The 22,507-nt window shown below is 39.3% G+C and overlaps 1 protein-coding gene across 5 annotated transcripts in view; it reads left to right on the forward strand.

Moving 5' to 3' along the window:
* The window catches only part of LOC148876860 (uncharacterized), a 52,079-nt gene that overhangs the window by 19,160 nt on the left and 10,412 nt on the right, over positions 1-22,507 (forward strand). For 4 of the 5 annotated variants that reach the window (XM_088974477.1, XM_088974472.1, XM_088974468.1 and 1 more), the window contains 8 exons: positions 4,695-4,794; positions 4,875-4,948; positions 5,065-5,136; positions 6,217-6,294; positions 7,568-7,692; positions 10,717-10,789; positions 10,886-10,947; positions 11,029-11,409. In XM_088974477.1, the coding sequence (XP_088830603.1) occupies positions 4,695-4,794; positions 4,875-4,948; positions 5,065-5,136; positions 6,217-6,294; positions 7,568-7,692; positions 10,717-10,789; positions 10,886-10,947; positions 11,029-11,409 (965 nt within the window). Of the gene's footprint in view, positions 1-4,694; positions 4,795-4,874; positions 4,949-5,064; positions 5,137-6,216; positions 6,295-7,567; positions 7,693-10,716; positions 10,790-10,885; positions 10,948-11,028; positions 11,410-11,637; positions 11,820-22,507 lie in introns of all 5 variants that reach the window. The other variant, XR_016108991.1, reaches the window with a different exon arrangement.

The following is a 22,507-nucleotide window of genomic DNA, read 5'->3' on the forward strand; positions in this document are numbered from 1 at the left end:
TCAAGGCATGAGTAATACTACTAATGGATAACAAAATAATAGGTAACTTTGGAACATGTAGGACATTAGATAAGGAGAGGCCAAAAGGCAAAGATCCTTGACATGGAGGAGAAGGATCCATTTGCTAGCCTCACTTTATCTCTGCTAGAGAGGAGAATATGTTTGAAATAAGGTTGACTTACCAGTCATGTGGTTGGATGCATCGGAATCAATAAACCATGGGGATTCCGGGTTATCAGTAGACACATGGAAAGTTGAGGCAGGATTACCTAAAGAGGAGGCAAAAGAAGTAGAAGGTGTGGGTCCAGAATCAGCATTGCAGAGAGCCCTACCATATTGCTCTAAGTGGTCACGGAAGGAATTGATAATATCTTCCTTTGGGTCAAAACAAGGGAGGCATCCCTGAGAAGTACTCTGATGTTCATGAGATGCTAAGTGAGCCGAAGTAAACTTCTTCTGGTATGGCTTCTTGCTTGGTTCTTGTGTTGATTTCTTACCCAATTCTTGTGCCCATTTTGGTTTCCCATTCAATTCCCAACAAGTTTTACGGGTGTGCCTAGGTTTTTGACAATGAGTACACCACATTTTGTCTTTATCATCTGTCTTTTTCTGATTTTCCCCTTTTCTCGGTGCCCTAGTGTTACCCCTTACAGCAAAAGAAAGTCTCCTCCTCAGGAGGATTCATGGTAGACTTCCTACTCTCTTCAGACTGAGCAAGTGCATAAACCTCTTGGATAGATGGAAGATCCTTGCTGCCCAAAATCTGAACATGAATAGGTTCATACACGGGATTCAAACCTAGAAGGAAAGCGAAGACCCTTTGTTATGAAACTAACTTTTTATATGCTTTAGCATCTTTTTCACTTTCCCACTCAATGTTTTGGTAATAGCCTAGTTCTTTCCAAACTGAAGTGAGGGCATAATAATATGTTGATAAGTTCCTTTCTCCCTGCTTACATGTTGAAGATTCTGCTTGTAGATGGTAAATTTTAGCATAATGCCTCTGCTCTGAGTAAGTTGCTTGTGCTTGGTCTAGTGATTTAAAAGGTGCGCCTAGGCGCACAGGCGAGACGCATTTTGGGGTATGCGCCTTGCCCAGGTCCTAGGCTCACCCCTTTCAAAAGGCGCCCGCCTGATGTGCCTAGGCGTGCACCTTGCACCTCAGCCTAGGCGTGCGCCTTTTTAAAATTTTGCCCTTTATGCCTTTTTTGAGTCTAATGGCTGGGCTGTTCGGGCTTGCCTCGAGGGGCATGGTACAAAGGCGACTTAGAGAATCAAGAATGCAATATGTTTTACATCACATTAGCTACTTGAAGCAATGCAATTAAGGAAAAAAAGAGATTTTACATGCTTCAAAATGCTTTATATGTTTGCTTTTATTTTTAAATTTTCATTTGAATACGCTTTACATGTTATTTTTATGTATTTTAATTTTAGATAATTGGTTTTTTAAAACATTTATTTTAAAATTTATTTTTGATTTTTTAGCTTTTTTTCTTTTGTAGTTTTGCGCTTTTAAAACACTGGCTCGGTCCCATATTTCTTTTGCTGTCTCGGCCCACAGAAAATTCTGTTTGATGGATGGTAACATGGATGTCAAAAGCCAGGACATAATCATGCAATTTTCTTGGTCCCACTTATCGTATTCTGCAGTACCAGCCCTAGGTTCCTTTATTTTCCCATTAATATATCCTGCCTTACCCCTGTCTGTGATATACAGCCGCATCTCCTTAGACCAAGCTAGATAATTCCTACCATCCAATGGGGTGATAGTCATTAGGAAATTCATGGAATCATGATCACTACTCATTCCACTGTGATTCATGGTGGTTCCCGAAGTTGCAGACTCTTCAGCGTTCATGATTTCAGTCTATACACATCCACAAGAGAAGACACAGCCCTCACTCTGAGTAATTAACAATCAAAACCCAACTTCTGCTGCTATGCTGATCACCTGAACACTCTCACAGGTGTAACAGATCCCCCAAGGTTGTTATTAGCCACAAACATCAGTAAATAGCTGCTGTACCAGTCAGCCGAACCAGGTCACTCATGACCTACAAATTTCTTCAAAAGAAAAAAAAAGGGGTTTTCTGGATTATCCGACCCACAAAGGAATTAAACCCACCTTATATCATTTGGTCAAGGAAAAAGAATCTTAACCTGTTCTTGGTATCAGCACCAAGAACCAAAAAAAAAAGGGTTTACAAAGTGTCTCTGATCAATCCGACAGAATTCTGGGTTTTCCAGTAACAAAGTAGGGAACAACAGAAAAAAAAAGGAACAGCCGACCTCTTAGGAAGATTCAGCCAATCATTAACGACTCCTGGGATCACTTCAGTCGAGTTTTAGCCCAGAACAGACGAAAGAGATGCAGCTGAACAGTTCTCAGGTCCAGAACATCAGTATGTTTCTTTGTTCTCAGTCCAGAAAGCACAGAACAATCAACCGATGCAGTGAGGAGATTTTACAGAGCACCACCTGCTCTGATACCATGTTTTCCACCAGAGAGCCAAAAGAATCCTCTCTGGTGGCGCCAGCTTTATTATTTATATGTTAGGGCGACCAAAAACATAAAAAAGGAAAAGACAAAAATGCCCCTCTACGGCATATAGTACAGATTTCATCAAATCACAAGCATTAATGCAACCATGATACACTTCCTAGCAAAAACATTGACTCTAGGAGGAATGGGAGAGCACCAAATTTCTTTAATAGGGAAAGTAGGAGAAAGGGAAGGTGTGGGAGGTAACAAGGGAGTTAAACAAGGACTTACAAGTGAAGGTCCCAACTGCATTGAGGGTCCACACCCCCTCCCCAAGAACCACAGGACTTAGCAAGGTAAGCACAACAGACACAAAGGGGATTTCAGACTCTCTAAGATTCTTAGTGAGACCCAAATTCCAGTTCAATCCAGAAGGAGAGGGAGGGGAGAAAGATCAAGGTGATAAGACAATACAGGCTACCCTCAATGAACTCAGACATAGGTCTGCTCAGACAATACAGACATAGGTCTACCCTCAATGAACTCAATGAACTCAGACAATACAGGCTACCCTCAATAAAGAGAGGGAAAGATAAAGAGGACTCCTCAACCCAAATATCTTCCCAGAACCTAATATTTTGATCCAAAACCAAGTCATACCTGATGCGACTGAGGAAGATGGGAACACAATTATAGATGGCTTTCCAAGGGGTAGCCAAAGTAGCTCTGTGAAGACACTGTGCATAATTAACTACATCTGACTTAAGTTGCTTCTTGGTTGGATATTTTAATGACTTAGTCCATTGCATGAACTGAAGTTACATCTGTTAGTTTGGTGGGCGCCATTTGAAGTTAAAAAAAAAAATCTTAATGAGACATTTCTGGACTTCACATACATGACAATCCGAGATCAGATCATCTACAAATCAACATGTGCATTATTACTCATAAGATGGGAACTGCAACTCAGAAAACATAATTGGCAGTCCCAATCCACCATAAATGAGATTATAGCACTTAAAGAAACATTCAGTCCTAATCAACTATAAATGAGATTATAGCACTTAAAAAAACATTGTGGAAGAGATCACAACACACTGAAATCAGCAAATAGTCTGTTGCAAATCTTGAAGTATCATGAAGGGTCTATTGGAAGATTTAATCACCATATATAGGACTTTTGGTAGCCTATACTCTTCATATGTAAATGGAAGAAAGCATCAACATTCACCTGACCTCTTATGTTTTTAATGTAAAGAGGGCTTGGAACCTACCAAGAGCAACTCAAGATTCATCGATTCTGACTTTGAAACCACCAATTCACATTGGATAGAATATCTGATCTTTTATCAGCTTGAAACTTATTCAATTACAAAAAATAATGATAATAATAATATAACGATGGTGAAATTTTGAAAAGAAAAGAATCTTACCTTGTTTCCGGACTAGTAAATCTGTCCTGGAATCTCTGTACCTTGTTGTTTTTATGAAATAAAATTTTATCTTACCTTTTCAAAAAAGAAAAGAAAAGAATCATTCCCTTCATGGCTCTGTTACATGATGTGATCTGGGATGTGATGAAAAAACAGGCATAAAAGAAAAAAAGAGCATGGAAGAATGATGTGAGAGAGAAATCAAAAACCTTATAAATGTTAATAATAGTATGCATGTATTTACTACATTGGCCAAAATGTCTTCATGTGAGAGAAGTAATAATTGGAAAAACAAATAAATGAAGGTTAAATTCATTTATGGGAGTACATCACAGTGCAGGGATGATGAGGTAAATTAATTTGCTTGATTTTGGGATACCAAACAAGAAAGAAAATATTAGAATTACCTTTCTTGTTGTTTTAATTGGTGAACCTCATTGTCAATAATCTTGGTTAGAAATTTGCTAGAACTTAACTTGCATCCTTAATGGGCAAAGTTTAATATATTGTAAAGTAAAGAAATCAATAGATCAAATTTGTCTTCCTAACAATAAATTATTGGTTCAATTAATAATCTTTTCCTGTCTGTTATATTCATGCGGTCATGCCTTTGTATTTCCTTTGTTCTTTGCTCAGTACCTCTTTCCTGTTGCTAATATTACTGGCCCAATCTGGACAACTGATTGAAAGCTGTTTTATTATTTTTATATTCAAAGATCTTGACATGGTGTATTCTTTATTATTTATAATAACTATTTGCCTATATCATTCACCAGGGTAAAGCTGATGATCAGCTCAACTGGAGAGTGCTCCAGAATGAGAAACTTGCAAGATTAAGGGAGAAGCTCAGTCTTACAGAGAAACAACTCCTACAAGGTTTGTTTCATTATATATAATGTCCTCTGTAATTTAGGTTGTACATTTGAATAAGGATTTCTAGTTGATTGTTCTTGTAGGGAAGGCTATGCTTGAAAAGATGTCTAATGATTTGAAGGTTAGATATGGGATGCTTGAATCAGCCCAATCCATGGTAGCAAAATTTTCCCATCTTAGCTCTTTTCAATGAGCTTTGAAGTTTTAAATTATCTATTAACCTTCTATTTTGTTTTTTGGTTCACTTATTTAAGTTGGTCATGTTCAATGCAGTTGGAAAAGAACCATGTGGAGCAGCTGGAAAAATTTTACCCAAACCTTATTTGCACTCAGAGCCTTGGACATGTAAGAACTTTTTTCATTGTTTGGTCTTCTTTGAGGACCCTCCTTTTGAATAGGGAGCAACTACTCACATTAATTTATTAGTACTTCTATCTCGTGTTCTGGCTAAATATGCCATTATTTCATTGAGGTTCCTATAACTACTGTTTAACAACAGAGGCATGAGGCAAGGCACCATAATTTAGATATGCAAGGTGCAAGCCTTGGGTTGTGAGGCTTAAGCCTCTTGGTTACCAAATTTTAATAAAAACATCAAATTAATATGAGGAAGAGTATAAAATATGCATAGTAGATGTATATTTTTATGTAGGAAAAGCGTATAAATGAGTAAATGATCTCGTAAACAAAGGTGTTGAGAATATTAAGTTCTTCAGAGAAAACCATCGCATTCCTCCATTGCCAGGAAGCCTATAGAATTTGGGAGCACTTTATTGGTGCAGCCAAGTTGTCCTGGGTAATGCCAGGATCCTTGCTGGAGCTTCCAAGTGTGTGGCATAGGCCTGAGTTCAGTGCCAAAGGAAAAGTTATTTTGGCAGCTTGTTCCTGCTGCCATCATATGGACTGGACAATTTTGTCTTAAAGAAATGGAAGAGTGTTCTCCCAAAGATCAATGTGTGTGGAGGAGCTGATAAATGTTGTGATTGGTAGGTCCTGGACCTCTGTTTCTAAAAGAGGTTGCAGATATGTCTCCAGTCCAGCTTTGTAATGGTTCACTGTTGTGGAATGATTGGAGTTCTTATTGGGGGGGGGGTCTGCCTAGTGGGTAACCCTGCCCTGCCTGTTTGTTGTATCGTTGGGCTTCAGTTCAACAATTATCTTTTTCAAAAAAGTAAAAAGAAAAAAACTATTAAGAAGCTCTAAATGACAAATAATACCTCAAAATGGCCTTAAATATTTTAAAATATAGATACAAGCACATGTATACAGTAAGGTATGTGCCTTGCCTTGAGTTCAGCCTCAAGGTGTAGGCCTTGTATGATTTTTAAAATACTGCGTATAAACCATTGATTTATCCATCATTTTTAAAGCTTTAACTATTAGATGCACTATGGGTTAATTCTTAAACTATTGAATGCATTGCAGATGGCAATTACCTCTGAACGCCTTCATAAACAATCAGTAGTTATAAAAAAGATCTGCAAATTGTTTCCACAATGCCGGGTAAGCACTTGGATTTTGCATGTATCTTTGATTCAACTTTGACAAAATCTTACATTCTTATTTTCATCAAACTTATCTACTGAATGAACTCCAACAATGATGTACTTATGTAGACAAATATGATGTCTGAATTTTTAATTCCATTGGATTTGATTTTTAGTATGATATGCATGTTCTGAAGCTTCATCTACAAATATATACACAGTCATTCCCTGCCTTCATTGTTCATCCCATTCTTGACTTATTTTTTAATTGGTCCATCTTACTTTTGGCTTTGAGGAGGTCAATGGCTTTTTCATGTAAAACCAAGGCCCCCTTTGGGATCAAGGGGGAGTTATCCATCTAGTGGGTCTGTTGGGGAGGTGGAAGTAGAGGTTATGGATTTCTCCTTTGGGATCAGAGGAGTTATCCATATAAGTATTTTAGCTTTATTGGTTGACTTAGATGGGAGAAAGGGATTGTGAGGGCCTAGTGGTCCATGGTGGTTGTCACAATTCAATGATTTTTATTCAGATCTTGTATCATTTTTCTGATAATCTAGTTATCACTGTGTTTGTTGTTGAAAAGAAAAAATGTCCATGAGGCTCATCTCTGGCACCATGGGATATGGAGCTACAAAATATAGTTATAAATATAGGACATTCTAATTATCATATTTAAAATGGAATTTAAATATGATAATTAGGAATTGATATGCCTTAAATTGATAATAGAGAAGTGTAGAAATTGGTATGTCATGTATTTTAGGATACAACAGTCTGCAGTTGCATATGTTGTCATCCATATTACATGATTCAGGTATGGGGCAGGGCTAAAATATTGACAAAGGTTGCATCAGGCTGGGCTCTGGTGGACCTTGTCCTAGCAAGGGCCAAACCATAGAAAAAAGCTCATCAGGATATGAATGAACCAGTGGAGGATCCTTGCCAAAATGACATGGTTACTTATCCCCCCACTGCACCCCACCCTGACAAGGAAAATTTCTAATTTGAATGGTTAGAGAGATTTGGTCTCCACCATCTATCTTGAACTCCTCATCTTATTGGTTCTGTAATTGGCTAATTTCGTTGTTGAGTTCAATTAGAGAGGGGTTTCCAAAGATAACTTGTTTTTCCATTTGCTAGGGTAAAGGTCTTTTTTTATACTTCTTTTTTAGGAAACCTCCTCTTAGGATCAACCTTGCTTGGTTATTTGTTTCCCCTTTTTTTCCTTATTTGTTGTGTAAAGTAGAGTTTTTACTTTTTGTTCTTCTTTCCTTTTTTGTTTTTCCCAGGTTAATATAGATGGAGAAAGAAAAGATGGATGTAGTGGTCAATATGATCAAATATGTAATGCTCGCTTACCAAGAGGTCTTGATCCTCATTCTGTTCCATCTCAAGAGCTTGCAGCCTCTCTTGGGTAATTTTCACTTTGTTGAGAACTGAAGATCCATGCTTTTGGAACTATGGCTCTTATGTTACTGGAAAATCCTTATTAGATTTTCTAAATCCTGCACCTGAGGTGGTCTTTGTGGATTTTCTGATATCTTCTGGTTAATTCCAAAATTATTATGCCCATTTGTAAATTCTATTGTCTGGTGGGTCTCATGGTGAGAATTTTGTCCTTAGGTAAATGAGGCATTTGCAGATTATTTTATACATTTCAATATTATCTATTAGCAAAGTTTTATAATGATTTTAAGTTCACTTTTCTGGAAAACTTAGTAAGATGTGAAACAGGTAAGGCATGTTATCAATATAATATCTAGTTATCTACATCTACATTTTTATGAAATGTTCCTTTACTGAGTAGTAATTGGTCAAAGACTGTCATGCTGATCTGCAAGTATAATGCAATCATAAGCTGAACGGAAAGGAAGAACAGCTTGCACTCAGTGAATCATGTGCCTTTTTGTTTCTGCACCACCTAGATGACTAGTGGTGCAGGAGCACGAAGGACAACACAGCCCGTAGTACTGTAGTAGCACTGTTCACGGATTACTGTGGCAGATTGTAGCCAGGGGGAGTCTTTTGTTATTTCTGTCTTCTATGAGGGTCTTTTTGTAATTTTGTTAGCTTAAATGTTTTGTTGCCTTTTGTTAGTTTGTGGCTTGGGCTGCAAGTTTCTTTAATGTGGCTTGGAAGGCAAGCTTCTTGGTTATCAGCCTATATAAAGAAAATGGGCAGATCTGTAAGGGACTTTTTTTTTGGCTTATTTTTAAATCCATACTATCAAATTAAAGGGCTTGTTAAAGCCCTTTCAACCTGTTCCTTGTTCTAATCATCTTCACTCTCTAAATCTATCTCTTCCCCTACTCACCCTGCATCAACTTTTCTTTTCAATCCTGTTAACTTTTTGAATATTTTTTTTATAGGAAACTAAAAGCAATAATTATGTACATTTTAGGAGATTTGGTGTTTTTTATAGGTCTTTTCACTTAAATGCAATTATTTGCCATCAGGGATGGAACCATAGCACTACATGTTGGGACATGTAGTGCTATTTGCTTTTTTGATACATTTTAGCTTCAATTGCTGTCTCTACCAGTCAGCTTATTTCCTACCTATATTATTGTCCTTGCGTTAGCTTACTAGATCCTATCTTGTTACCTTTAGGGGATGTTCTTTCAAATAATCTGATTTCTAATTTAATACTTTGTGCAAAGAAAAAAGGCCAGTAAAAGAACAATTTCCTTCTTTATTTGCCATCTCCAACTATAAAAATGAGCCTATTTCCACTTTCTTGTCTTCTTCGGGTTTGGGTCTTGAGGTAGAGTGGGCTTTGGGGTTTAGGTGGGGTCTTAGAGATTCGGAATTGGACAATGCCTTGGCATTGCTACAAAATCTTCAAAAGATTCCATTGGAACCTTCTAAATTGGACTCTCGGATTTGGACCCTCTCCCCTTCTGGTTCCTTTTCTTGTGCCTCTTTGTTCAAAGCCTTGACTCTACCTTTTAATAGCCTTGACAACCTTTTCCCACTAAGGAGGTTTGGGGTAAACTGGTCTCTTCGTGGGTTGGGGCTCTTTGTTGGGAGATGTTCTTGGAAAGAATCAACACTTGCGATCTACGTCAAAGAAAAAAAGGCCTTTTTGGTGCTTACCCCCTAACTGGTGCATTCTTTGCAAGGCCAATGGTGAGTTCTAACACCACTTATTAATCTCCTACCCCTTTGTTTCTTCTATTTGGGATTGGTTTTTTCTCTGTTTGGCCACAGGTGGACCCACCACCAAACATGCAAATCCTCTTTGACTCTTCTGCCAATAGCTGGACTAAGAAGGGAAGAATGCTGTGGAGATGCATAAGAATTAAGAGCTGCAGTTTGTTGGACAGTCTGGGAGGAAAGAAACCAAATAATTTTTGCAGAAAAGGAGAAAAAATAGAGGGGTAATTATTGAGGTGATTACTGCTAGGGTAGTTCACTGGATCAAATCAGTATACCTATTTGATGATATTCCTACAATGGTTTTGCTGAATAGTTGGAAGGAAGTGACAGATTTAGCCCCAAGTAGAAATGTCTCTCTTCCTTTATGGAATCTGCCATGTTCAAGTTTCATTAAGTTGAATTTTAATGGCAGCACTGAAGGTAATCCTGGGTTTTCAGGGATTGGTGGAGTTTTTAGGACAGAGGAAGGAGGATGAGGGTGCAAAAAGGGCTAAGGAATTAAGTATTAACAGATTGATCGTTGAAGGAGACTCAAAAATGGTGATAGGTTGGTTAGGGAAGGAGGATGAGGGTATGTGGCCTTGTCTTTATGAATGAAGACTCTTCAAGTCGCTGGCTCAGGGTATGGAAGTGAGACTGCAGTGAGTTAAGAGGTGTGCTATTTTATTCGTAGATACACTAGCCAAACAAGGGGTGGGAAGGGATAAGTTTTTTGGGCTGTATTGTAATTTTCTTTTTATTTTCTGGGGAGAGTTAAGAGAGTTTACCTCCCTCTGCCTTTGTACTTGTTCTTAATTATCTAATGAAACAGTTATGTTTTGATCAAAAAAGGCCAAGGGTTAAGTCTGTATCCAGTTCACCCATCCCAAGACCCCAGATAGCTGGGACCAACATTGGGTAATGACATTTTGGTTAAGTAGGGAAGCATCATTTTCAGCCATTCTAAAAAGTTTATGTTTGTGCAATTAAATGGAAATATTTAAACATTTATGGTAGATACTTTATAATCATTCCTCTGCCATACATGCATATGTTATCATGCATGAGGAAGCACTCAAAATTTACCAGATATATGTAGCCATGTTTTCTTTCTTTAATAAATTTTTTTCCATTTACTTACAAAAAAAATGTTTTCTTTCTTTCAGATTTCTAATCAAGTCAACATCACTATAATTCTTAGGTGGATTTGAAATAGTTTATCTAATCAGCCTATACATTAATAGGATATTCCTTGGATAACTAATATATTTTAGCCTAATAGCTAATAATTGGAAAACAGATACATGGTGCAACTTCTGAATCTTATTGTCCACTATTTGGCTGCTCCTGCACTTCATAACTCGGGATTTGCGGTAAGCTTTGATGCATATTGTGCACAATTTGTTTAAGAAGTTAATTTTAGTATGTAGTAACTTTAGTATATATTCCATTCCAAAATTTTGTCTCAGGGTTCATGTTCACGTATATGGCAACGGGATTCATATTGGGATGCTCACCCATCTTCTCGAAGGTACTTTTCCCTGGAAATATTGTCTTGGTTGACCAACTTAAGTTTTGTTAAACTGACATAATTAGTATATTTTCCCTGCAGCAATGAATGCCCTCTTTTCATACCCCGTCAGAACTATTGCTCCACAGGTGAAGAGAATTCATGGCCAGATAAAAGCTCAAGTAATTTTGGTGTAGCTTCCATGGATTCAGAAAATAAACCCCATCTGGATTCTGCAAGAAGGGGTAGCTTTAATTATTCTTCCGCTTCTCCACATTCAGTTGAAACTCACAAGGACCTGCAGAAAGGGATATCACTTCTGAAGAAAAGTGTGGCATGTGTTACAGCATACTGCTACAACTCACTATGTTTAGATGTCCCTTCCGAGGCATCCACCTTTGAAGCTTTTGCAAAGTTGTTGACCACACTGTCTTCTTCCAAGGAAGTTCGATCTGTTTTTTCATTGAAAATGGCAGGTTCAAGGTATATCTTCTCTTTCTTGATTCATAGTTTTCTGTTAATTGGTCCATCAATTTTACTCAACCCAACCCAACTTGCATCCCTAGGTGCAAATAAGCCTCATAGGAGCTCTAAATAAAGTTTTCCTTGGAAAGAAAGAGCCCCAATAGAACCATTTCCTCTTCATTATCACTCTAGCAAGGCTGTCTACTGGTGAGCTGGCTAACCTCGGATCTGTCACATCCATCTCAGTGATATATTCACGCTCAATGCCAACTTGAATGAGGTCTCAACTGCCATAGACCAACAACGATGCTCTTCATCCAATCAATGACCTCTTGTTCTTCCACTTCAAACCATTCAACACCCACTGAAACATCAACTGAAGTCTTTGAAGCAGTTCCAAGATCTCCTCTTATGGATTGGCTCTCCAGGTGGAGTACATAATACAAGCACTATCTTCTGTCCTGTCATTTTAAACACCACATAATATGTGGCACATAATACAAGCACAATTTCTCTCTAAATAATTTCTGTCAAACCTTGGTGAAACCCTAATCCACCTCCTATATACCTATCCTTAGCCTTGCAAACCAAAACCTTTGACCTTAACCCTTGAAAGTATCACATTTTCTTCACTTGATCTTCAAAATTGTTACAATTCTGGCATTGGATCGTATCAATCATATTATTAATTGATATCATACCAGTTGGTCTTACATCATTTGGCATCAGAGCTGTTGGTCCTACTTTGCTTATACCCTCCAAACTGTCAAACAAATTAGAAAAAAGCTGGCTGGGGACTTGCACTTGCATATTCTTGATCAATGGTTAGAGCCTTGATGTTGTCACCATCATGTCTTCTTTTTACTGGACTTGTCAAGGTAGAAATAACATATGAAAGAAAAAAAGAAATAGTATAAATGACGATCATGCATCTCCTTCACTATACTTGCATTTTTCTTTATTTATTGGTAATTTATTAATAAGAAAAGAAAATTAGTACAAAAGAAAACTTCCCAACATGGAGGAAATGGAGTTAGTCTGTAACACTAGCTAACCATATAGAAGTATACCCTCAAACGGTAATAATGATTGAACCAATAGGGGAGACCCTCCCCAATACAACTCAGTACTGTCTCCTCTCTATAGCTCGGGAGTCTGCCAAAGAATCACCCAACTGAATGAGTTTTTTCATGCTAGATGCAAAGATCTCAGGGGAATGATGGATTGGCCATGGAGTTGAAGCACCCTCCTGCATCTTCCAAGTCACTTGAGAGTTGAGAATCTCTAACTTTTAATCTGCTGCATCATCCTAGAGAATAGCTAATCAGATCTCCTGAACTAGACAGTACTCATCTTAAATAGATCCCAAATGCCTAAAGGTCGTTAACCATCAAGAACTCTCCGTGATGATATGTAAGTGCAAGCACCAATGCCTGATGGTGTTGATCTTACAGGGTTCGCTGTACTATTGTAACCAGAATTTAGCTTAATGCTGTTGTGAGAAGGGGGCATCCAAGATGTACAGCTGCTCTTCCATCTGACAATGAGGCCACATAATTCTAGCCCCCTATGGTGTCAACTGTACTGAAACCCTTGAATTCTGCTCTTCTTGCTAATCCAGTGGCCATTTCTAATTGTAAAGAGACTGGGCCGAATGGGCCCTAGCATCTTTTCTTGTAGTATGTTTTTATTTATCTGTTAGCTAATGGGCCCGTTATTTCTTTTTCTTAGTTCTCTTTATGTTACTGCCTAGCTGGCCGCCCACTCAAGGGTATACTTTTAATTATGTTAATATTGAAGTTAAGTAAAAGGATTAGAGAAGGGAGGGAATAGACATTCGAACTCTTCTTCTTCCTCCTCTTTTCTCCATCTTCTTTCTCTTCTACTGCTGTTCTCTTCTTTTCTTCCTTTTTCCTCTCTAATTTTTCCAAGTTAACATCAGTTTTAGAGGACTGTTTCACATCTTGGTATCAGAGCAGGTTTCTTTCTTCCTTCTTTTCTTCTTTCTCTTTTCCCATACACCCTTCAATTAAGAGAGCTTATGGAGTGATAGGTTCTCTTTAGTTCAGAGGATCTTTTGCCTAGTTGGTAGAGGGTTTGGAGAGTTTAAATCTGGTCAGATATTGCCAAGAAGTGGTGCTGTACTGTTTCTGCCCAAAACCCTAGCCGATTAGAGATTTTCGAATTTATAGGTAAACGTGAAGCTTTGGGTGTGGTGCTCTGTGCTTGGGAGGTGTCTTTTGACTTCTAAAAGAGGGTGGTTCAGGTCTAGAAGAGATTGGGAAGCTCTGGTAGGAGCGGTTGCATCTTCTCTCTTTCTCCCCAATAGCTGGACACAGTGAAACCCTAGTTTTCAAGCATCTAGGTACTGGTTTGACTTCAAGTAAGTTTATAAAGACCAAAATTCTGGTTTTTTTATTTTCGTTTGATTAATGGAGCAATACTGAAGTGAGTTCAAGTAGGTGCCGGTTTCTGGGCTTGGCTTAGTAGATTCCGTTTTGATTGGGGTGATCATAATTAAGCTAGATGGGACAAATTATTTTGCTTGGGCACAGTCTATAAGGATTTATGTCTTTAGTAGAGGAAAATTAGGGTACCTCATATGCGGTAAAGTGAAACCCAAAGAGACAGACCCTGAATTTGAAAAATGGATACAGGAGAACTATACTGTCATAGGATGGTTGGTCAACTCTATGCAACCTCATTTAAGTCAGCACTATCTTTGGATGTCCTCGGCCAAGGAGATCTGGGACAGTGTTACTAAAACTTATTCACAAAAGTTGAATGTGGCTAGAGTCTACAAGCTGAAAAGTGATGTGAAGAACTTAAGACAGGGGAAGAAGAGTGTGGCAATCTACTATTGTACACTGAAATCCTTATGGCAGGAAATTGATGTTATGGAGACAGTTGTATAGGAGAGTAAGAATGATGCAGAAATGTTTAGGAAGTTGGTGGAAAGGAACAGGGTTTTTGAATTTCTTACTGGACTCAACCTTGAGTTTGACATTATTAGGCAAATTATTCTAGCCAAAGATGAGGTTACTCTTGCCCAGGCATATGCTATGGTGAGCAGTGAGGAGAGTAGGCGGTAGGTTCAGTTACAGAGTCCACCTACGAACACTTTGAACATGCTGGAATAAAGCCGAAGGGTCCAACTGAGAAGGAGCAGATATGTGAATATTGCAAGAAATTGAGACATACGAAGGACACTTACTGAAAGCTTCATCATGATCTTCTTCCTGACTGGTTTTAGAATAACAATAATTTTAAGAAGGGAAATCAGACGGGAAAGCCTAAGATAGCTAATGTTGCCACAGTACCAGAAGAAGAAAGTAAGCACAAATACCTGAGTGAAGAGAACTTAGAGGCTACTATTTCTACATCTCACTCTTCAGGCAACACAACATCATCATCAGCATTTGCTCACTTAGGTATTCGTGCTTCTGCAAACCATGCTTCAATTTTAGGTAATCATAAAATCCCTTGGAACATTGATTTTGGTGCATTAGACCATATGACCATGTAGAGAAGATGGCCTGAATGGCCCATAGGTTGTTTATTCTTTCTTACTGTTTATGTTCCTTTATGTAATGGGCTTTATTTTGGGTCCATCCTTTCTATGTTATGTTCTTTGTAATTTCTTGCCCAATTAAGGGCCTCCTTGTAATTATTCAAATTTAACTTAATAAAATAGTGTTAGGGTGTTAGAGAAAGAGTAATGTTCGAAACTCTCATTCTCTAAACCCTCATTGCCACACTCTCAAGGACTGTTTTTCTTCTTGGTATCAGAGCAGGCCTGAACTTGGCTTAGGCTCTCATGTGGGTGTAGTTCAGCCGACTGAATAAGAGTGTTCTTGGGCTAGAAGCTTCAGCTCGTGTTGCTTGATTCTTGGAGGTCATTGGAAGGTGCCCAAGATTCAAATCTCTTTGAGAAGTGGTTCGGTGACCAGGAAGAATTAGAGAAAAAAAAGGGGGAACAGTTCGATTTCTGATTTGAAGCTTAAATATTGTAAGTTGTGCACAGATTTCTGGGTTATATGACTTCTACAAGTGTATTGAATGAGGATGAGCAAGGACTGAGTTCAATCAACCTCAAGACAGAAATACACAAGGCCAAACCACACTCGAAAGCTGTAAGAACCAAGTCTGAAGCAGCACCTTGTCATCTACACGAGACACTAAAAACAACTTGGTTCGGCCTTCAAGAAGTAATCAGAAAACTTCTAAGCATTGTGCACCCAATGAAGTTCCTTTTCTAATCAGGGACTTCAAGGTAATCACCAAAAAGTACCCAAAAGGAGTAAATACTAGTCTGTATTGATGAAGAGGCCGTTTTACAAACACAGTGTGGGTAGTAGAGCAGACCCCACTGTCAAAGGTGAGAAAAAAGCCACAAGAATAGTCCGTACAGGCCCCAAAAACAGCCAAATAGAAGCAACAATTCGCAACACTGAATCCAAGGGGGGATCAGTCGTTCCATTCTCCCTGCCCCAATGTTCTTCCTCCTTTACCTCCTCGTCCTATTCTCAATCCCAAGGTGTATCAAAGGCATAGATCTAGAAATGAGCAGGTTGTTTCCCTTGCAACACATGAGCCTCATACACTTCCAGTCACAGATGAGACAACAGGTACTGTTTCAGCACCCTTGGAGCCATCCTTCCCTGACCTTGATATTCCCATTGCTGTTAGGAAAGGAAAACGGAAGTGCACTGCACACTGCATTTCCAAACACCTTTCTTACAGATTGCTTTCACCTTCATATTTTGCCTATCTCTCTTCTGTTGCTTCTAACCCTATTCCCAGGTCTATGTCAAATATTCCAGAATGGAGGGATGCTATGAGATCTGAAATTGATGCCCTACACAAGAATGACACATGGGAAGTGGTTGATTTGCCTGAAGGGAAGGATCTAGTTGGTTGCAAGTGGGTCTTTACTATCGAATATCTAGCTGATGGCAACCATTGAAAGGTACAAGGCTAGGCTGGTTGCAAAAGGCTATACACAGACATATGGGATTGATTATCTGGAGATCTTTGCACCTGTTGCCAAGATGACATCTGTGAGGGTTCTTCTATCTTTAGCTACTCACTTTGACTGGCCCCTTTATCAATTGGATGTGAAGAATGCATTTCTGAATGGTGAATTACATGAGTAGGTTTATATGTCTCTTCCTCTAGGGATGTATGGAGCCGATAAGAAAGGAAAGGTATGCAGGCTGAAGAAATCTCTTTATGGACTAAAACAGTCCCCTAGAGCATGGTTTGAGAGATTTAGAACAACACTTGTTAACTTTGGCTATGTGCAGACACGGTCTAATCATACTCTTTTTGTGAAAAGGAGTGGACCTCTGGCAGTATACCTCATTGTGTATGTAGATGATATTGTAGTGACTGGTAATGATTTTTCAGGAATTCATGATCTCAAATCTTTCCTCCATACAGAGTTTGAGATTAAAGATTTGGGGGAATTGAGATACTTGGCATAGTAGTTGCTCGATCCAAAGATGGGATTCTTATCTCCCAAAGGAAGTATGTTCTTGACTTGCTCTCTGAAACTGGGAAGATGGGTGCTAGACCAGTTGCTACTCCTATTGATATGAGTCATAAATTCTCTGCCTCGGATGGGACATTGTTAGAAGACAAAGGAGTCTTCCAGAGACTTCTTGGGAAACTTTTGTACCTATGCATGACTCGGTTAGATATTGCATATGCAGTCAGTTGCATTAGCCAATTCATGCATGCTCCCCGAGACATTCATATGGCAGCAGTAGAGCGAATCCTGTGTTATTTGAAGCCTACATCGATGCTAATTGGGCCAGAAACATTGATGACAGAAGATCTACTTCTGGGTATTGCAGGTTGGTGGTTGGTAATGTTGTTTCTTGGAGAAGCAAGAAACAATCAGTTATTGCTCGGTCTTCAGCAGAAGCAGAATATAGGGCCATGGCACATGGAGTTTTTGAACTATTATGGCTAAAATCATTGATGGAGGAACTTGGGGTTGAGCATGACAATCCAATGATGTTGTACTGTGATAATCAGGCTGCCATCAACATTGCTCACAACCCAGTGCAACATGATAGAACTAAACATGTTGAAGTCGATCGACACTTCATTAGAGAAAGGGTCTCTTCGGGTGAAGTATGTCTTCCTTTCATCACATTTGAAGGACAATCGGTAGATTTTCTCACAAAAGGCATTCCCAAGGCAAAATTTCAGCATGATACTGGCAAGGTTGGCATGATTGACATCTATGCTCAGCTTGAGGGGGAGTGTAGAGAAGATGGGTCGAATGGCCCATAGGCTGTTTTTTCTTTCTTACTGTTTATGTTCCTTTCTGTAATGGGCCTTATTCTGGGCCCATCCTTTCTATGTTATGTTCTTTGTAATTTCTAACCCAACTAAGGGCCTCCTTGTAATTATTCAAATTTAACTTAATAAAATAGTGTTAGGGTGTTAGAGAGAGAGTAATGTTTGAAACTCATCCTCTAAACCCTCATTGCCACACTCTCAAGGACTGTTTTTCTTCTGACTAGCTTGTCCAACCTTTTCTGTTTATGCCACCTTCTCTCTGGTAAAGAGAAAATATCCCTTGCTGATGGGTCTCTTGCTCCCATTTCTAGCAAAGGGGATATAAAGACCTCTGACACCCTTTATTTATCGTCTGTCCTTCATGTCCCTAAATTTAATACAAATCTTTTATCTGTTAGCAGCTTAACTAAATCCATGAACTGTAGCACAACCTTCTTTCCCACTCATTGTGTTTTCAGGACCTACAGTCTCAGAGGATAACTGGGATTGGCCATGAGGCAAACGAAATATACTTGCTAGACACACTTGATAGAGCTCTTGGACCACCTTATGGAGTTACCTTGGAGTCAATCTTGTCAAAGTCTGTTGACAAAGTCATGTCACTTTCGGTTTGGTCATTTGTCTTTTTCTGCTGAGTCATTTATTTCTAGATATGTTTAAGGGAGTGGCTTTATCAAGTTTTCATTGCGAGTGATGTGAACTGGCAAAGCACTGTAGACAATCTTATTCAGTAAGCAATAAAAGATTTATTTCTCCTTTCCATATTGTTCACTCTGATGTGTGGGGGCCATATCATTTGCCTATTATGGGGGTTACAGGTACTTTATCCTTTTTATTGATGATTACTCTCGGTACACTTGGATTTATCTCATGAAATCCAGGATGAAGTACCAACTATTGTGCAAAAATTTTATGAGCTCATTCTTACCTAGTTTAACACACAGGTCAAAATATTCCGCTCTGATAATGCTAAGGAGTATTTTGAGAAAACCCTCTCAGCCTATCTTGAAACTTTTGGGGTTATTCATCAAAGTTCTTATTCCTACACTTCACAATAGAATGGAGTGGAAAAAAGGAAGAACCGGCATGTGGTTGAAGTTGCCAGATCCCTCATTTTTGCATCCCATGTTCCTATAAAAATTTTGGGGAGATGTTGTCCTTACTGCTACCTTTTTTATTAACTGTATGCCTTCCCGGGTTCTTGGCTTCAAAACTCCCTTTAGCCTTCTCTTTCTGGACGAGGATCTCTTCTCTCTTTCTCTCTGTGTTTTTGGGTGCACTTGCTATGTGCATGTTCACAGCCATCAAAGGCACAAATTTGAACCTAAGGCTCGTAAATGTGTTTTTTTGGGATATGCCTCCACACAGAAGGGATATTGTTGTTTTGATCCGGTTAGTGGCACCTCCTTTGTATCTCGGGATGTCACATTTGCTGAGTCTACTCCTTTCTTTAGTATTCCTCCTGAGGGGGAGAAATCTAAGGAACCCTTTGCTATGTCCCCAACAATTCCTCTTCCTGTTCCTTTTGAGTCATCTCATGAGGTGTCCACTTCTCGCACTGGAACTACCTCTAATATTCCCAGTCCTCCTCCTCCACCACATCCTCCTATAATTCCTCCTTATCTTGTTCTCCAAAGGTGGTACCAAAGGCACAGATTCAGACATGGGTAAGTTGTTTCCACTCCTACAGAAGAGCCTTTTGCTCCTCCCATCATTATTGAGGTAACATGTCAGCCTTCCTCTGACCCATCTACTTCTTTCTCAGACCTTGATCTTCCTATTGCTCTCTGCAAGGGCAAGCGGAAGTGTACAACCCATTGTATCTCCAAACACCTGTCTTGTAGCCTTCTATCTCCCACTCCCTTTGTTAGACAGTCTTGTATGCCCTTAGCTTCAATCGGATTTGATGTACTTTTGTTATTTAGTGGAAATAAATTAAAGTGCATGTTTGATTCATGTTGTTTGGTATAATTCTGTATAAGACCCTAAAACTGGACACTTATAGAAACTTGTGTTAGTTTTAAATGTTCACAGCCATTGGATAAGTCTGGGGAGATTTATCCTGCCAAGGCTGATACCGGTGTGCCACCAAGTGTTGGGATGGCTTGTTTCGGCCATCAGGGTAAGGCCCAAGGCACATGCAGTATGGGATTGCTTGAACCCTTGAACCGGACCAGATTTACAGTATTGCCCTAGACCTTGGAGATAGATGGGCAAAACTGGAAAGTTACACCTGACCCCTAGACTCGATTATGACACATCACTAGGTGTCGGATCGGGCTGTCTTTGATGTGTCAATCAGTGAGATCCTTAGTGGGGGTCAAAACCTGGACATGTTGGGGTAGTCTGAGAATTCATCTGAGTGAGTGGTCATAGTGACAGGATCAGCCCCTTTGTTGGACAATGGTAATGATCGGTAATGCACTCTCTCTGATGGAAACCAAACTGCCGGCAGTTGATTTCAATTGTTGGAATTTTGTTTTGCAAAATAAGATATCTATCTATCTATCTATCTATCTATCTATCTATCTATCTATCTTATATATATATATATATATATATATATATATATATATATGTATATGTACGGTTTCAAAATATTTGCAAAAGGTTTTAATTCCTGGGATCCATGTGAGTAGAGAGTGCGGCACTGTTCCTTGCAGCCGAGAGAGAGGTCTTCTCTTGTCGGGCAGTGCTTGATCATTAAGGGCTGAGAGGTTAAGTGTAAGACCATTTAAGATAATACCTGATGGGCTAATCTTGCACCTGCCCACAGTCCTTGGGTTTTTATAAGATGGCTTGGCCCAGGGACCACTTAATGTAAGTGTTGGGCCCATAGGGTCCATGTGATGGGCTCAAGGGGGTCACTGAGTCTTTCAGTGAATTCGGCTGGGCCTTGTAATAAAGGCTGGGCCGAACCCATGTGGCTGGTGTGTAGATCAATGCTTGGGTCCTACGCCATACAAATAAGACCAACTGGGCAGCAGGATGGAAACTAGTTAAACACTGAACACTTAATGGGCCAAAAGCCCATTTTGAATTGGGCTGATATGATCACCAGTTCATAGGGCGAATCTGAGATTAGTGTTAGTAAAAGGATTGGGTCTTTGACCTTATCCACTCTAAGAGACCAAATTCAAATTAGATTTGAATCTGGTAACCTCCTGATAAGATTAGGAGTTAACTAACTTAATCTGCAGATAGGATTGAGATTAACCTCTATCCAAATACTGATTTGGATTGGGATAACTCCCAAAATATTGGGAGGTTTCTTAATCAAGAAGAAAGAAGAGAAAACCCTAGCAGAAATATCAGATTTCGAACTAGGGGGTTTGAGTAAGCAAGAAACACATCCTGCAATCTGAGATTTGATCTCTCACAGACTCCAGAGTGAAGAGACAATTCTGCCCTCTTCGTCCCTGGACTTCTCCTCCTTCAGCCGCCGCCACTACCTGTTGGAAGATTGGATCTTTGCAGCAACAGGAAGTCAAGAAAGCAGTTCTTGACAATAGTCTTGCAAGAAAGACACTAGGATTCGGTGTTCAGGGTTTCCAGAGGGTTCTTGTGAAGAATCCAGTGTGTAGGACGCACCCTGCTAGTTCCGTTCCATCCACAGCTGTGTCATCTTCAGCAGGAGCGGATCTTGGTCACTTCTTTGGGCGTGAACACCAACTTTGGGAGATATTATTTCTCCGGATCAGGTATAATCCTTCCCGTTTCCTTTTGGTTCAGATCTGGTTTGTTTATGGTTCAAGTAGGATCCTTGAATAATGTATTCTAAATTTAGGGAATATGATTCCCAGTTAGAAGAAGGTAGGAATTTTTTTTGAAATTCGCCCTCCATTCTGCACCCTTCTTGGCGTCCATTAGATGGATCCTACCATTCTTTCACCCTACTCTTTTCTTGCTTCTGTTTATTCCCATGTGATACCCATGTCTGTACCAGAAGCCTTATCTAAACCTGAATGGAGGGATGCTATGCTAGCTGAATTGGATGCTTTGCATAAGAACTATACCTGGGATATTGTTGATTTGCCTAAAGGGAATGAACTAATAGGTTGTAAATGGGTATTTACCATTAAATATCACTATGATGGTTCTATTTGAGGGATTTAAGGCCAGGTTGGTTGCTAAAGGCTACACTCAGATGTATGGTATTGACTATCTTGATACATTTGCTCTTATGGCTAAGCTGGCCTTAGTTCGGGTTTTGTTATCTCTAGTTGCTACTTTTGATTGGCCTCTCCACCAGTTTGATGTTAAAAATGCCTTCTTGAATGGAGATCTATGTGAAGAGGTTTATATGTCTTTGCCTCCGGGGATGTATGGAAAGGAAATGTAGGGGAAGGTGTGTAAACTGTAGAAATCCATTTATGGTCTCAAACAGTCTCATCGGACTTGGTTTGAGAGGTTTAGGACTGCTCTTGTGTCCTTTGGTTACACATAAACTCAATTTGATCATACCCTGTTCTTGAAAAGAAGTGGCTCTCTGGTGACCTTTTTGATAGTTTAAGTTGATGACATTGTGGTCACAAGTAATGACACCCAAGAGGTCAATAAACTCAAAAGATTTATTAACTCTGAATTTGAGATCAAGGATTTGGGAGATCTCCGATACTTTTTGGGCATTGAAGTTGCTAGATCTAAGGATGGTATCTTCATTTCTCAGCGCAAATATGTCCTTGACCTTCTTGCTGAGATTGGTAAACTTGGTGCTAAACCAGCCTCTACTCCTATTGATCCCAATCATAAGCTTTCTGTTATAGATGGTGAACTTTTATCTGATAGGGGAGTGTTTCAGAGA

The sequence above is a fragment of the Nelumbo lutea genome, chromosome 1 (genome assembly GCF_056320005.1).
Source record: "Nelumbo lutea isolate HS-2025 chromosome 1, American lotus-T2T, whole genome shotgun sequence".
In the NCBI taxonomy this organism is placed as follows: Eukaryota; Viridiplantae; Streptophyta; class Magnoliopsida; order Proteales; family Nelumbonaceae; genus Nelumbo; species Nelumbo lutea.